The 13911-nt window shown below is 36.5% G+C and overlaps 1 protein-coding gene across 13 annotated transcripts in view; it reads right to left on the reverse strand.

Annotated features, from left to right (window-relative positions):
• Nucleotides 1–13911, reverse strand: part of RAPGEF2 (Rap guanine nucleotide exchange factor 2) — a 253639-nt gene that overhangs the window by 82969 nt on the left and 156759 nt on the right. For 2 of the 13 annotated variants that reach the window (XM_042983680.1, XM_015538437.2), the window contains exon 1: nucleotides 7071–8638. The exons of 10 other annotated variants lie outside the window; for them this stretch is intronic. In XM_042983680.1, the coding sequence (XP_042839614.1) occupies nucleotides 7071–7130 (60 nt within the window). In that variant the 5' untranslated portion in view covers nucleotides 7131–8638. Of the gene's footprint in view, nucleotides 1–7070; nucleotides 8639–13911 lie in introns of those variants that run through there. One more of the 13 variants, XM_015538439.2, reaches the window with a different exon arrangement.

Raw genomic sequence — 13911 nt, forward strand, 5'->3', positions numbered from 1 at the left:
CCTTCTCTTATATGCATCTGGACATGCTTCTTATCTATGTTTCCAAAAACTGGGCACAATATTTAACCAGTCATGTGTAACTCCTATGACAGTACTAATAGCACTGGCATTTTAATACTATAAATGGAAATAATCCTAAGTATATGTCAGGTCTTCAAAAATAAACTTCATTTTTACATGATGAAGAAAAATAAGGAGGTCAGTGAAAGTGGAGATCTAGAACAGGAAATTAAGAGAGCCCTGAAGGACACATTTACAAACTTTCATTTAAAACACACACACACACACGCACAGGTGTATCTCTATATACATTCAGATACTCATGTTCTTTTGTTTTTAAAATCTCTTTAAAAAAAAAAAACTCATATCCAAACCATAATCCAAATAAAATATATGGATAATGATAAAATGGCTATTTGATCTAAATAGGCAAAGTTTTCCAAAGTTTACAAAACACTGCCACAGACATAACAGTAGTAAGTTACTCGTTTTCTTTTTACTAAGTACATAAACACTGAAACATACTTCATCAGGAATTTAAATTAAATAAAAATAGGGGCACCTGGGTAACTCAGTCAGTTAAGTGTCTGATTTTGGCTCGGGTGATGATCTTGTGGTTTGTGGGTTCGAGCCCTGCAGCACAGATCCTCAGTGTCCCTCTCTCCGCCCCTCCCCTGCCTATTCTCTCCCTCTCTCAAAAATAAACATTAAAAAATTAATTTTGACATGATTATTATTAAGGACAGGAAAATGAAGAAAACTGAATGCTTACTCTAGATGGATTCTTAGATTACCTGAGTAATATATTTCAGAGTATTGTCAGGCCTAAAATCAAAGAAATGGACTAAAGAAATCTTAGGTTACATCTCAGGGACATTTATAGCTACATGACCAAATTTACACAGCATTTATTCTGATGCAAATTAAGTATCAATATTTTAAACACATAAAATATGTTATTTCAAATGAGAAAGAAAAACTACGATTAGTGATCTCACTATGGTTAAATAGTTAAAGGAGAATAACTGAGCTTCTAATGATGCATTTTAAACATTCTCTTTTCACTAATTTTAATTGATTTAATTTTTATACAGTCTCTTTTAAAATGGATCATTAAACAATATTTGAAAGTAAGGAAAATTTAAAAGGTAGGAAGTATGGCTCTTCTTTTGACTGAAAGTAAGGATTTTTCTTTAATATATCTCACAATGAGACAGAGCTTTTTTCAGTCTTACACGTGTAAGTAGTGTATGCAATACACTGCAAGTTTCTAAAATAGATTTCTTCACTTCTAACAGGGTAAAAAGATCTATTATTTGTTGCTAGGGTTTCTTGGCCCAAATCCAAGGCAAGATGACCTTGTCCTTGAATAAAACAATAGGATATTGCTTCCTCTCAGGCCTCTTTGCTAGCTAGCACAGTGAAAAACCTCCCCAAGAAATAAGTTTATTTCATCTCAGGAAATATATCTGTCATAATACACCAAAAAAAAAAAAAATCAGATAAAGAAAAGGTGGAGTTTTAACCCAAAAGACACATAATCTAACATCTATAATTAATCTTAGTGCTATTTTCTATATTGCTAAGGAAAATGCACTGAATTATATTAAAGAGATACTCTACCCAATATTTACAGACAAGGTCAAATTGTCATGGTAGGATAAAAGCAATTTTTTAAAAATTGACTCTTCTTAAATCTTTTCTAGTTATAAAGATGGGGAAGGTGCTTAGAGGGTGGAGATGAACAGGAGGCTACACTCCTTTGCTGTATCTTCAAATTCTATTCATGATTTGTTAGGTATCCTACCATCTTCTTCTCCATCACCTGTATTGACCTACTCCCTAATATGATTCATTCCAATAGCAAAGATCTCACTGATTTTCTTAACCTTTTGATTCCCCATATCCTTCTACATCTTCTTGCCTCGGACCCTCCCATGTTATTCTTTCATCCTATACTTCCTTCCTGTTATTCTTCCTTCTCTATACTGTATTTTTTTTCCCCTTTAAGAAAGAGCGACCGAGTGAGAAGGGGAAGGGGAGGGGGAGAGGGAGAGAGAGAATCCCAAGCAGGTTCTATGCCCAGCACAGCCTGATGCAGGACTCAATTTCACGACTGTGAGATCATGACCTGAGCCAAAATCAAGAGTTGGACACACAACTGAGCCACCCAGGTGCTCCTCTATACTGTACTTGCCCCTCTATACTGTACTCTTAACAGTTTAGCAATTCTGAATTCCAATCATATCCTTAATACATGGTATAAGGAAGGGGGAGAATTCAATCAAGATATAGTCTCTCATCTAACTGTAAATACCAACCGAATTTACAAGTACTGGTTAGAAGAACAAATAAAATCAAACATTACATATCAGCAGCCACTAATCATTATTCAGAGAAACCAGATATGAATATAAAGAGATAAAGAACAAGTGAAAGTCAAGCAAAGAGCACTGGACACTGAGAAATGGGAAAAGAAAATGAACCTGAAGTGTCTTGTAATCAGATCATCTTGTCCTAAAAAACAAACAAACAAACAAACAAACATACTTGGAGGAAAATATGTTCATAAGGAAGAGAATATAGATTATAGAGGAACTTAGTGACCAATAGGAATTTAGACATATGTTTAAGCTATATTATATCCTTCATGGTTAAGAGGCTTATGAAATAATGAGATTTATATTTATGGCTACAAACGAGCCATGACCAGTATGGACTTCAGAGAGGTGATCATGAATTAAGTTGGGTTCCATGACAGACGCAGACTTCATTAAAGCAGAAACAGGGAAGATGAAACAGCAAGAACTCAGTGCTTCCAAGGGAACACAAGTGGCCAAGGTCAGGCTGTCACAAGTTACAAAGTCAACAGAGGAAGCTGAGGCATCAAGTTTATGTTTAAAGAGTTAAGCAGGGGCGCCTGGGTGGCTCAGTCAGTTAAGCGTCCAACTTCGGCTCAGGTCATGATCTCACAGTCCATGAGTTCAAGCCCCGCGCCAGGCTCTGTGCTGACAGCTCAGAGCCTGGAGCCTGCTTCGGATTCTCTGTCTTCCTCTCTCTCTGCCTCTCCCCTGCTCATGCTCTGTCTCTCTCTGTCTCAAAAATAAATAAAAACATTTAAAAAAAATAAATAAAAAATAAAGAGTTAAGCAGCAAAAATAAAAAGGTACATGTGTGATAAGGCCAAACACAGAAAAGCGGAAAGAAGGAATTGAGCTAAATACCATCTACTCCTGATCATCCCACCTTAAGTCTTAAGATAACATCGAAATTGCACATAGCAATAAACAGCTTTGTAAAACTATCTGTATAAAAGTTTTATACAATAATTTTGATCACGATATTGTTACTCTTTTCTATTAACAGTGCTTGGGATGGCACACACAACAGGAAAAAAGAGGAGCAGGAGAAAAGCAAGCATTTCTTTCAAGTTATGTACTCCACTGATTAATACCAGCTCTGTAACTATACAATCTGCACACCTAATGTACTCTAAATTTGGCTACACACAGAGAAGTGCTATATGTTTGTGGTGAAAGCAGGGCTATGATACCAGACAACCCTGGGTTCCAATCATGGCTCCACCACTTACTAGTCCTTGGAAAACATTATTTTTTATCTTGCTAAGCCTCAGTTTTGTTATCTCTAAAAAAAAAAAAAAGTGATAATACATCTTTCTTTACAGAGTTGTAATAATTAAGTCAGATAATATATAGTGCCTGTCATACTGTAAGTACTCAATAAATGACAGCTATTGCGATGTATTCCCTACACTTAAGTAAAGCATTTTCTTATGCACACCACTTTTTAAAATTATTATTTAATCATGACTGAGGTTTCATTTACTATAAGTACAGTGCACTATATATACTGTAATTTGGGGAGAAATGCACAACTGGAAAAGGGATTATCAGTTTCACAGTATCGAGCTGATTTATTTTAAGTAACTCATTTAAAACTTTGCAAAGTTTCAAAGACATCTTAATAGTGCAGAAGTGGCCAAAGAACACTTAAGGAGTACTGTTCCCGTTAGATAACCTGAGGCAGACAAAAAGGGGACAGGCAGGTTGAAAAACAGTTGGTGAACAGAGTAATAACACCTTTAATGTTATCCTAAGGTTTTCCCCAACTTATTGAGCTTATAAAACTTTTCTTCGTGTAACATCTACTAACCATCCGTGCAACTAATGTTCAACAGTAGTCTTTTGGCAAATGCAGTTTTATCATACATTTTTAAAATGTATTTTATTTTCAAAATTCACAAAACCAGAAGGTTCCTCTAAAGAGTGGATGAAAGCACTAGCTGACTATAAGAATACAGCCCAGTGCTGGATGCATTTTTAGGGACACACAGGTATTCATCCCAGTGTTATCAACTGACCATATAGAACTGGCAAGGGGGGAGATGTAATAAAATACATGAAATTTACTAGTTTAACAGGTTAAGTGAAACTTCGTTAATCCAAAAATTCAATTAAATGAGAAATTCAAGAGTATTTACTGTGCACCTGCTATGTGCCAACAACTGAGATATACACTGAGCTAGACAGAAATAAAGAGTAAAAGCCTGTAAGATCTGAAAAATTCTGACAAAGCACAGTAACTGGGTTTACTACTGGTGCCCAATCACAGTTTGCTTTTTTTTTTAAGTGCCCAACTTAACGCTTTTTGGTTTCTGACTCCCTTCTATTGTCAAAGAAGCAAAGCCACTTACAAAGCCACAACCTTCTGTAGAAGCAAAAATGGAAATATTGTTGAATTTACTAAATTTTACTCATTTATAATTAGCTCTGACATTCTCCTAAAGCCTCATAGGTCAAAAGAGGGGCATTCTCACTAATTTTTGCTCAAAGGTTTACTGAGTCACCTATTATGTGACAGCCAGAGTAATTGTTCTCCTATTCAACTCCTTGCACATAATTAAAATCTTAAAGGTCTGCTCATTACACAGCAAAGTCTAAGTAACCAACAAACTCATCAACAAGTATACAGCAAGATCTTGACATCACAGGCTGCCAGCTTTGCTGCACATGATGCTCCGAGATGGCCAATTCTAGTATTGAGGCTTGTCAAAGTATCATGGGAAATACCATTCACATGTTTTTTAGAAATTGCTTCATTTGAGGCCATTTTATGGCTAGAGTTATGTCTGTCACAGTATTACCCCAAATTTCGGTGAAATACACACACAAAGCACTTGTGAAGAAACAAATATGCTTATAGAATAGTGTACTAGGTACTCTAGCTTAGGTACTATCTGGTATTTATCTGTCCCAACTGCTCTTGTTGTCAAAAATTTAGTAATACTTTCCCCACCACCACCAGTAAGTAATTTTAACAGTTTTTTTTGTTCATTAAAATTATATTATTAAATACCCCCCCTTCATTTTGAGAAAGGATAATATGATAAAGGTAGACAAGGAATCTGAAGTTTAAACTTTTCTTCTGAGGCTCCTCAAGTAGTCTTAAGTAATGTTCTTTTACGTGGGAAAATCATGATTACAGAAGAGCTTAATTTCAAAGGTCCTGCTAATAAAATCAAACTACAGTGGAACTTCTCTATAACCTTTCCTATTAGTGAAATTAAGTATAAGGCTGGTCTTTTTCTGGATCTGACCCAAAGAGTTTTAACTAATGTGGCACCATTAGGATCTCATTATGAAGGGGCTGGGCTCTAAGCACAGTATCATAACATGCTTCTAACACAGCTACTGCCCTAAGAACATCCTCTGGTTCTGGGCCCCTGGGTGGCTCAGTCAGTTAAGCGTCTGACTCCCGATTTCAGCTCAGGTCATGATCTCATGGTTTGTAAGACTGAACCCTGCATTGGGCTCTGTGCTGACAGTGTGGAGCCTGCTTGGGATTCCTTCTCTTCCTCTCTCTCTCTCTGCCCCTCCTCCCCTGCTTATTCTCTCTCTCTCTAAAAATAAAGAAATAAACTTAAAAAAAAATAACATCCTGTGGTTCTTTGGAAAAGTGAGATACTGCCTTAAGACTCACTTCATCTAAGAAAACCTCTTGGGTTTAGCTAATAATTTTGTTCATAATAATGAACAAAATTAAACTATACCCATAAACCTAAGTATCTAAATATTCTAAATTCATGGCCTCCTCTCTGTAAATTTATAGAGATTTTAAATTTTCAGCGATTTATCTCTATTTTTGCAGTTCAACATCTTATCTTTCTTAGAGTACACAAAAGATAATTCCTATACCCTAATATAATACCTGCTGCATGCTAAGGTGTAAAAACAGGCAATTCAAAAATACTTAAGATTACTATATAAGCTGCCTAAATGTATGTGTTTTCATTTGGGGAATTGAAAAAATATATATCGATCTAAAACATATGAATTAGTGTGATGGCAGAAAACTTCCAACACGGTGATGTAAAAGTAGCACTGTGAGAACTCACATTCCTCAAACAGGAGGCTCAGACTTGGTGTTAACCATAGAAGAGTGTTTCTCACAAACAGCAGTAGCTGCCTGTGGGATTTCAGCATGACAAATGCATAGCTGACTCATGGGATCAATTATAAAGAAGCAATACTTGTGGCATTAAAAAAAATTATCCTCTGTTTTTATCACCTATTAATGCATGTTAAGAAGTCAGATGAGTCCCACTGACCAAACGTTTCATTACCAAATCAATACCCAAAGCTCTCCCTCCCTTCCTCAAACCTACATGTGAATTCCTTACCACAGATGTCTGTTCCCAATAACCCCTTTCATAATCTCTCATTAAATTCAACTACAAAAACATCTCTCAAAAACTCTTCGAGTATTAGTTAAAGCTGAATTGTCAAGCTCTAATTTCTGACTATAAAAACGGGCGGTCCAATATTTTGCCTTAAATGAATTGTTGGTCTTGTTTAAAAATTAAAAAAAAAAAAAAATCACAACAAAATTGGAAGAACAAGCTGGTCGTAACTTACCCTCCCTCCCTCAAGCAGACTATCACACCCTCTAAAACACCAGTTTTCCCTGAACAGAAGCAGCAAGAATTCCCATTTTTAAAGCAATTCTCTAGGATGTGCTATCAAAGCACAAGCAGCATTTGCGATACTTACTGAATGTTTCTCCTGCTGGCCCATAACTCCATGGTTAGCTGGGACTGCTAGTGGTTTCATAATGAAGAAACATATGCTGAACTGAATTTACACATCATGTACCAATCTCTCATGGATGGCAAGTCACTCTCTACAGCATTAAATTAAAAAAGAAAAAGGAAAAAAAAAAAAAAAAAAAGAAGAGGGAGGAGGAAACGAAGCTGCAGCTTAAAGTGTCACTACTGGTAAAGCTTAAAAAACCCCTCACACTTGTAGACCAGAAAAGGAATCCGAACAACGGTGTTCGTCTCCATTTTTATAACATTGAAACTCTAACCATCTTAGGCTATGACAAGACTGAGGAAACCTTATACAGCTCTCAGTCTTCCAAGAGAACAAGATCATTTCTGAGATTGAAGAACAAGAGGCAAAAGAAGAAAAAAAAAAAAAAAAGCTAAAATGGCTGACTGCACACAGACTCTCCTCAAAAAGGCTTAATACAGAATTATATTAGTCAGGGTGCTAGAAGAACCAGTCTCTAGCATTCAGCCAAGCATTGTTAATACTCTTGTTTCATTTGCAACCACACATACGGACCCCTCCAACCAAGAAAAAAGAAAAAAGAAAAAGAAAGAAAGAAAAAAATCAGGGCAGAGCATGTGAATCGGGACCTCCTCCCTAGCTGCTAATGATGCTGACAGAGTGGTGACCAGTGATCTCTGTCCCACTCCACTAACCAAGTTTGCACAATTAATCTTAGCAGCATGACACTGATGGACATTTAATTTAATGATGTCTGTCCCTCACACTCAACACAAGCATGACTGCTAGCAAAAGAGTCACTAACAGAAACACAGCACATGCACACACACAATCTCGAGAATCATGAGTCTGAATGCAATACACCAATATAATTACATTATTGTGCTTACTTTGGAGGACCATGGCTGCAGGCAGTTGGCATAGCAACGCACAAGGAAAGCCATTTCCTGGGTAGAGAGAAAGCTTCCTTTTCTAAATAAAAAATTCCTCTTAGGAAACAAACGGCATTGCTGCTTCCTGCAGAAAGCAAGACACTGTAGTCTGTCTCTTAACCTGCAAGGCTCACACTCAATGCAGTTCTAGTGATGTAAGTGGATTTCTCTCTCACCCTCCCTCTCTCTACATACACTGAAATATTCAGCTCAAATGGTACACACATTCCTTAAGACTCGCCCCCTCCTCTACTTAACCATTTCACTCATTAAGGTAGCGATGGACAATTCAGATAAAGTAGCAAGCTCTTGCCTGTATTATATCAGCAGCTGTAGGTTAAGCAAGTCTCAGAGGGATGGAATCCATTGATTGCTGACTCCAAATAATATCACTGAAGACAGGGTGGGAAAACGGAGCAAGGACTTACTTGAACAGCTTTGAACTAAAATATGATTTTTCACCAATCTGAAGATAAGAGAATGGATGTGACCTCCTTCCCACCCTGAAATATCACTGTGCTACAGGAAGCATTTATCAAAAATTTACAAAATGCACATTTAACAAGGTTTGTGTAAATTTAGAAGATGTGATTTTCACAAACACCTATACACACACGCGCGCGCGCACGCACATGGCACATTGCAAATAATATCAAAATAAACACACTCACGATTTAAAAAAAAATAAAAGAATTCAAACTTTCAGAGGTAGAGAGTTTAAATTTAATGAGGATATGTTATTCTACCATAAACCTTAATTTCACCTGGGTTAGCAACTTATTTAAAAGACAGCATTATAGTTGACAAAGAATAAGGACATTTTAAATCTGAAGCACTGGTCAATTTCCCATAGTCAATCTGTCCATAACTGGTAAACCTAACAGAAAACAGAGATGGAAAATCTAGCAACTTCAATTAATTGACTTTGGAATTGTCAGTGCTTACTAACTTGTGTTTCTTGTCTCCTTAACACTGCACCTATACTACTCTCTTTTATTTTTCCCCCTCATTATCCAAAAGCAACCATTCCCTCCACATGACTATTCTTCCCGCCCATCTTCAGTATACCCTTTTCATAGACTTCTTATATTATTCATTAACCTTCCCCCCCCCCGCATATATTCAATCTCTCCCCCATAACCAGCCAGTCTCTACACTGGCTTTTAAATATGTTCAGATCTCTCACATCTCTAAAACAACACAAAGAACAGAAAGCTTCTTTAGATCCTACATTTCCCCATGGCTGCAGTCTAACATCTTCATACCCAACACTTCACAACTAAAATCTCTCAAGAGTTAACCTATTTTGGCTTCCATCATTTCTTCATCTCATGCACTTTTTCAATGAAGGGCCATCATGGTCCCATTATATAATTTATATATCTATGTGTTCTCCTTAACATCTTTCTCCATGTCCAGTCCATCACAATATTCCATTAATTAAATTCTCTACTCTTTCTCAAATTCAGACTTCTCTTCATTTCTGCCCACTCATTACTTCTGCCTTAAAAATTGCAAAAGTCTCTGTATTAAGGACTGTCTGGATTCAATTTTAATCTCACCCACCCTATCCATTTAACATACTCCTCCTGAGATCTTTTAAAAACTAAAATCCAGTCACTTCAACCTAATCTATTGAGTCCTTTTTTTTCAATTAAAACACATCAATGGCTTCCCACTGCTCTCAGCACACACACACTAAAACTCTTATTACAAGATGTCTATGTTTTTAACAGTTATCTATGCAAGATTTCTATGTTTTTAACAGTTATGCCATGCTCATGACTTCCAGATCACCTGGGCTGCTCTTGTTTCCTGGAAGAGCAAAGGGGCCTTTCTACACATTATTTCCTCTGCCTAGAGCATTCCTTCACCCTCCCTTCCCTGACTGATTCTTAGTCCACTCCTAAAAAATACTGCTAAAATTCCTTCAAAGTCATCATGGTACTGTGCATCATTTCCCTATGTTTATTACCATTCTAATTTTACATTTAATCCTGAAATTATTTAAGTAGTTAGTGTCCACTTCCCCTGAGACACTCTCATCTCTATGATGGCTGGCACCATGTTTGCTTGTGTCCCTGTACTCGCAGTACCTAGCACGGTACACATCATAGGCTCTCACTTTTTTTGAATGAATAAACTCTTCGGTGACTAGGAATGGACATTAGCAAGACCATAATGATCTTGTAACTAATTCTTATCAAAATTCCTTCTACATAAACAAATGAATGATTTATAAAAGTAAATGTCACAGGGGCACCTGCGTGGCTCAGTCAGTTGAGTGTCTGATTCTTGTTTTCAGTTCAGGTCATGATCTTGCGGTTCTTGAGATTGAGCCCCTTGTCTAGCCCTGTGCTGACAGTGTGGAACCTGCTTGGGATTCTCTCTCTCCCTCACTGTCTGTCTCTCTGTTGCTGGTGCGCTTGCTCTCTCTCTCTCTCTCTCTCTTAAAATAAGTAAATAAACATACATTAAAAAGTGGATAAATAAAAATAAATGGCACTGATCTTTGACAAAGGAGCAAGAACAATAGAATACAGAAAAGACAGTCTCTTCAACAAAGGGTGCTGGGACAATTGGACTTCCACATGCAATAAATAAATCTACACAAAGACTTTATACCCTTTACAAAAATTAATTCAAAATTATCACGGACTTAAATGCAAAAGGCAAAATTATAAAACTCCTACAAAATAACAGGAGAAAATCTAGATAACCTTGGGTATGGTGACATCTTTTTAGATGTAACACCAAAACACAATCCATGAAAGAAATAATTGCTAAGCTGGAATTCATTAAAATGAAGAACCTCTGCTCCATAAAAGACAACGTTAGAAGACAAGCCACGGATAGAGAGTAAATATTTGCTAAAGATGCATCTGATAAAGATCTCTTATTCAAAATATACAAAGAACTCTTAAAACTCAAGAATGAGACAAAACTTGATGAGTGGGCCGACGACCCATTAATAGCCACCTAATCAAAGAAGATACACAAATGGAAAATTGAGCACATGAAAAGACGTCCACAGCTTCTGTCATCAGGGAAATGCCAATTAAAACAGTGAGATACCACCACCTGCTTCTCAAAATGGTCAGAATTCACAACACGGACGACAAACACCGGATGCTGGTGAGGATGTGCAGCAATGGGAACTTCACTTGTTGGTAATAGGAAAGCACAATTGTACAGCCACTTTGGAAGATAGTGTGGTGGTTTCTTACAAAACTAAACATACTCATCACGTGATCCAGCAATCACACTCCTTGATATTTACTTATCCCTACACAAAAACCCACACGGATGTTTAAAGCAGCTTTATTCATAATTGCCAAAAACTTGGAAGCAACCAAGATCAATTTCAGTAGGTAAATGGATAAATAAATGGTAGTACTTCAAGACAATGGAGTATTACTAGGCACTAAGAAGAAATGAGCTATCCAACCATGTAAAAACATAGAGGAAACTTAAATGCATATTACTAAGTGAAGGAAGCCCATCTGAAAAGGCCAAATACTGTATGATTCCAACTATATGGCATCCTGGAAAAGGTAAAACTATGGAGGCAATAAAAAGATCGGTGGTTGCCAGGGGTAATGAATAGGTAGAGCACAGTTGATTAGTAGAACAAAGAAAAGTACTCCATATGATATTATGACGATGGATATATGTCATTATACATTTGTCCAAACCAAATGACTACACAACACCAAGAATGAACCCTAAAGTAAACTATGGACTTCAGGTAAATGTGATGTGTCAATGGAGGGTCATCCTGGGTTAAAAAAAAAAAGTACCATTCTGGTGAGTGATGTTAATAATGACAGAGGCCAAGTATATATGGGAGCATGAAATATATAAGAAATCTTTGTACCTTTCTTGCAATTTTGTTGTAATCTAAAGCTGCTATAAAAAAAAATAAATAAAGTCTTAAAAAAAAAAGTACATGGTATCAAAAGGTGGAAACAATCCAGGTCAAGTGTCCATCTATAAAAGAATGTATAAACAAAATGTAGCATATACATACAATGGGATATCACTCGGTCTTCAAAAGAAATAAAATTCTGTTATTATAAGCTGCAAAAATAAACCTAGAAGACACCATGCTAAGAGAAATAATCCAGTCACAAAAACACAAATACCGTAGGATTCCACTTATATGAAGTTCCTAGACTAGTAGTTAAATTCATGGAAAGGAGAATGGTGGTTGCCAGGCGCTGGGGAAGGGGGTTAATAAGCAGTTATTGTTTAATGAGCATGGAGTTTCAGCTTGGGAGAATGAAAAAACCGGGGAGATGGGTGGTGGCAATGGTCGCATGACATTGTAAATATGACTAATGCCACTGAACCATATATAAAAATGACTAAAATGATCAATTTAAATGTTATGTATATTTTACCACCACCCCCCACACACACACACACAGTTAATGACAGCCCAAGAACTAACCATCTATCTAGCCCATGTCCCACATGTCCATGTGACAAAAACTCTCCTCCAAATTTAAGTCAAATTACTCCTGTGCTGATAATGTCTGACCTTATATGTGAAGGTTCGCCATTGCTTGCCTCTCTCTGGAGAAATGTGTCACTTCTCTCAAGCAGGAATCTAAATGGGAGAACCTGATAGGTGATATCAGAAAATCACACATCCTCAGGCACTGTTGCTTTTCTGTGCTGAGACTTGGTGTGATTTCTCTCACAATCTGGCTCCATGCCTACAACCTACATATCCTAAAACTCATGACTGGAACACTGAAATTTTACTATTCCTACTACTTTGTACATTGAAACACAATTATGCCAGGTTATAATATGCCAAACACTGCTTAAGAAATAAGATATAAACTGAAGATTTAAGAGAATCCCATATTTTATACAAACAAGAATAAATCACACTTACCTTGAAGTAGCCTGAATTTGAGTTTTATTTGCTCTATTCTTTAACCATCTAGATTTAGCAAAGAGCATTAAATAGATCCAGCTAGAAAAAGGACCATGTAACAACTTTCTGTCCTGGGCCAAAGGCATCTAATGACTTCTAAATTATCGGAAACGATGATCCCAAAGACAGAGATTATATACATAGTTCAGGAAACTGCTTAATGTAAGGCCTGTCCATGCTAAATTTAATACCATAGTATTCATTCCTACTTTTTACATTAAAGTGTTTGCTTTGTAATTACTTAGAAACTGAGAGAAATGACCTGTTCTTCTCAGTAACTATTCATCGCATTTAGGATTACTATGTTTATTTATTTATAGAATCTATACTGTTTATCCACAGATCTTAATGTACTTTACAAATACTCTAATTGAGCTTGTTCAAAACTTAAGGAAAGCATTACAATAACTTATTCATCTTTCATAGAAAAATAGAGTATATAAAATTATAGATTTGGTGGTTTGGAAAAATACAAAATAGAACTTCAGGATTCTAATGCCACTTACTTCATTTATCTACTATATATTGATTTCTTCCCTATTTCCCTCACCTGAGAGGAAAAACTATAGAGGCTTGGAGAGAATCTGTGGGAGAGGGTAGAGGATTCACTCTGTGATATCTAGAAACAAGAAATCTTACAAATTTGATATGTAGTATCTTAACATTCACCAAAGAAATGACATTTTAAAATATTGTTTTCCCTATGGATATACAAACCAATAAAGCACTACGACAAAGTAAAATAAAGTTATTGTAGGAGGTATGGTCAGAGGTTTTTCTTCTCCTAAACCCAATATGTGCCCCCCATTAGTACTCTGATTTCAAAGGAAAAGTTGATTATCTGACAGACTTTTTAAAACATTTATTCATTTTTTGAGAGAGAGAGAGACAGAGTGTGAGGGGCGGAGGGGCAGAGAGAGGGAGACACAGAATCAGAAGC

Source organism: Panthera tigris, chromosome B1 (genome assembly GCF_018350195.1).
Source record: "Panthera tigris isolate Pti1 chromosome B1, P.tigris_Pti1_mat1.1, whole genome shotgun sequence".
NCBI lineage: Eukaryota > Metazoa > Chordata > Mammalia > Carnivora > Felidae > Panthera > Panthera tigris.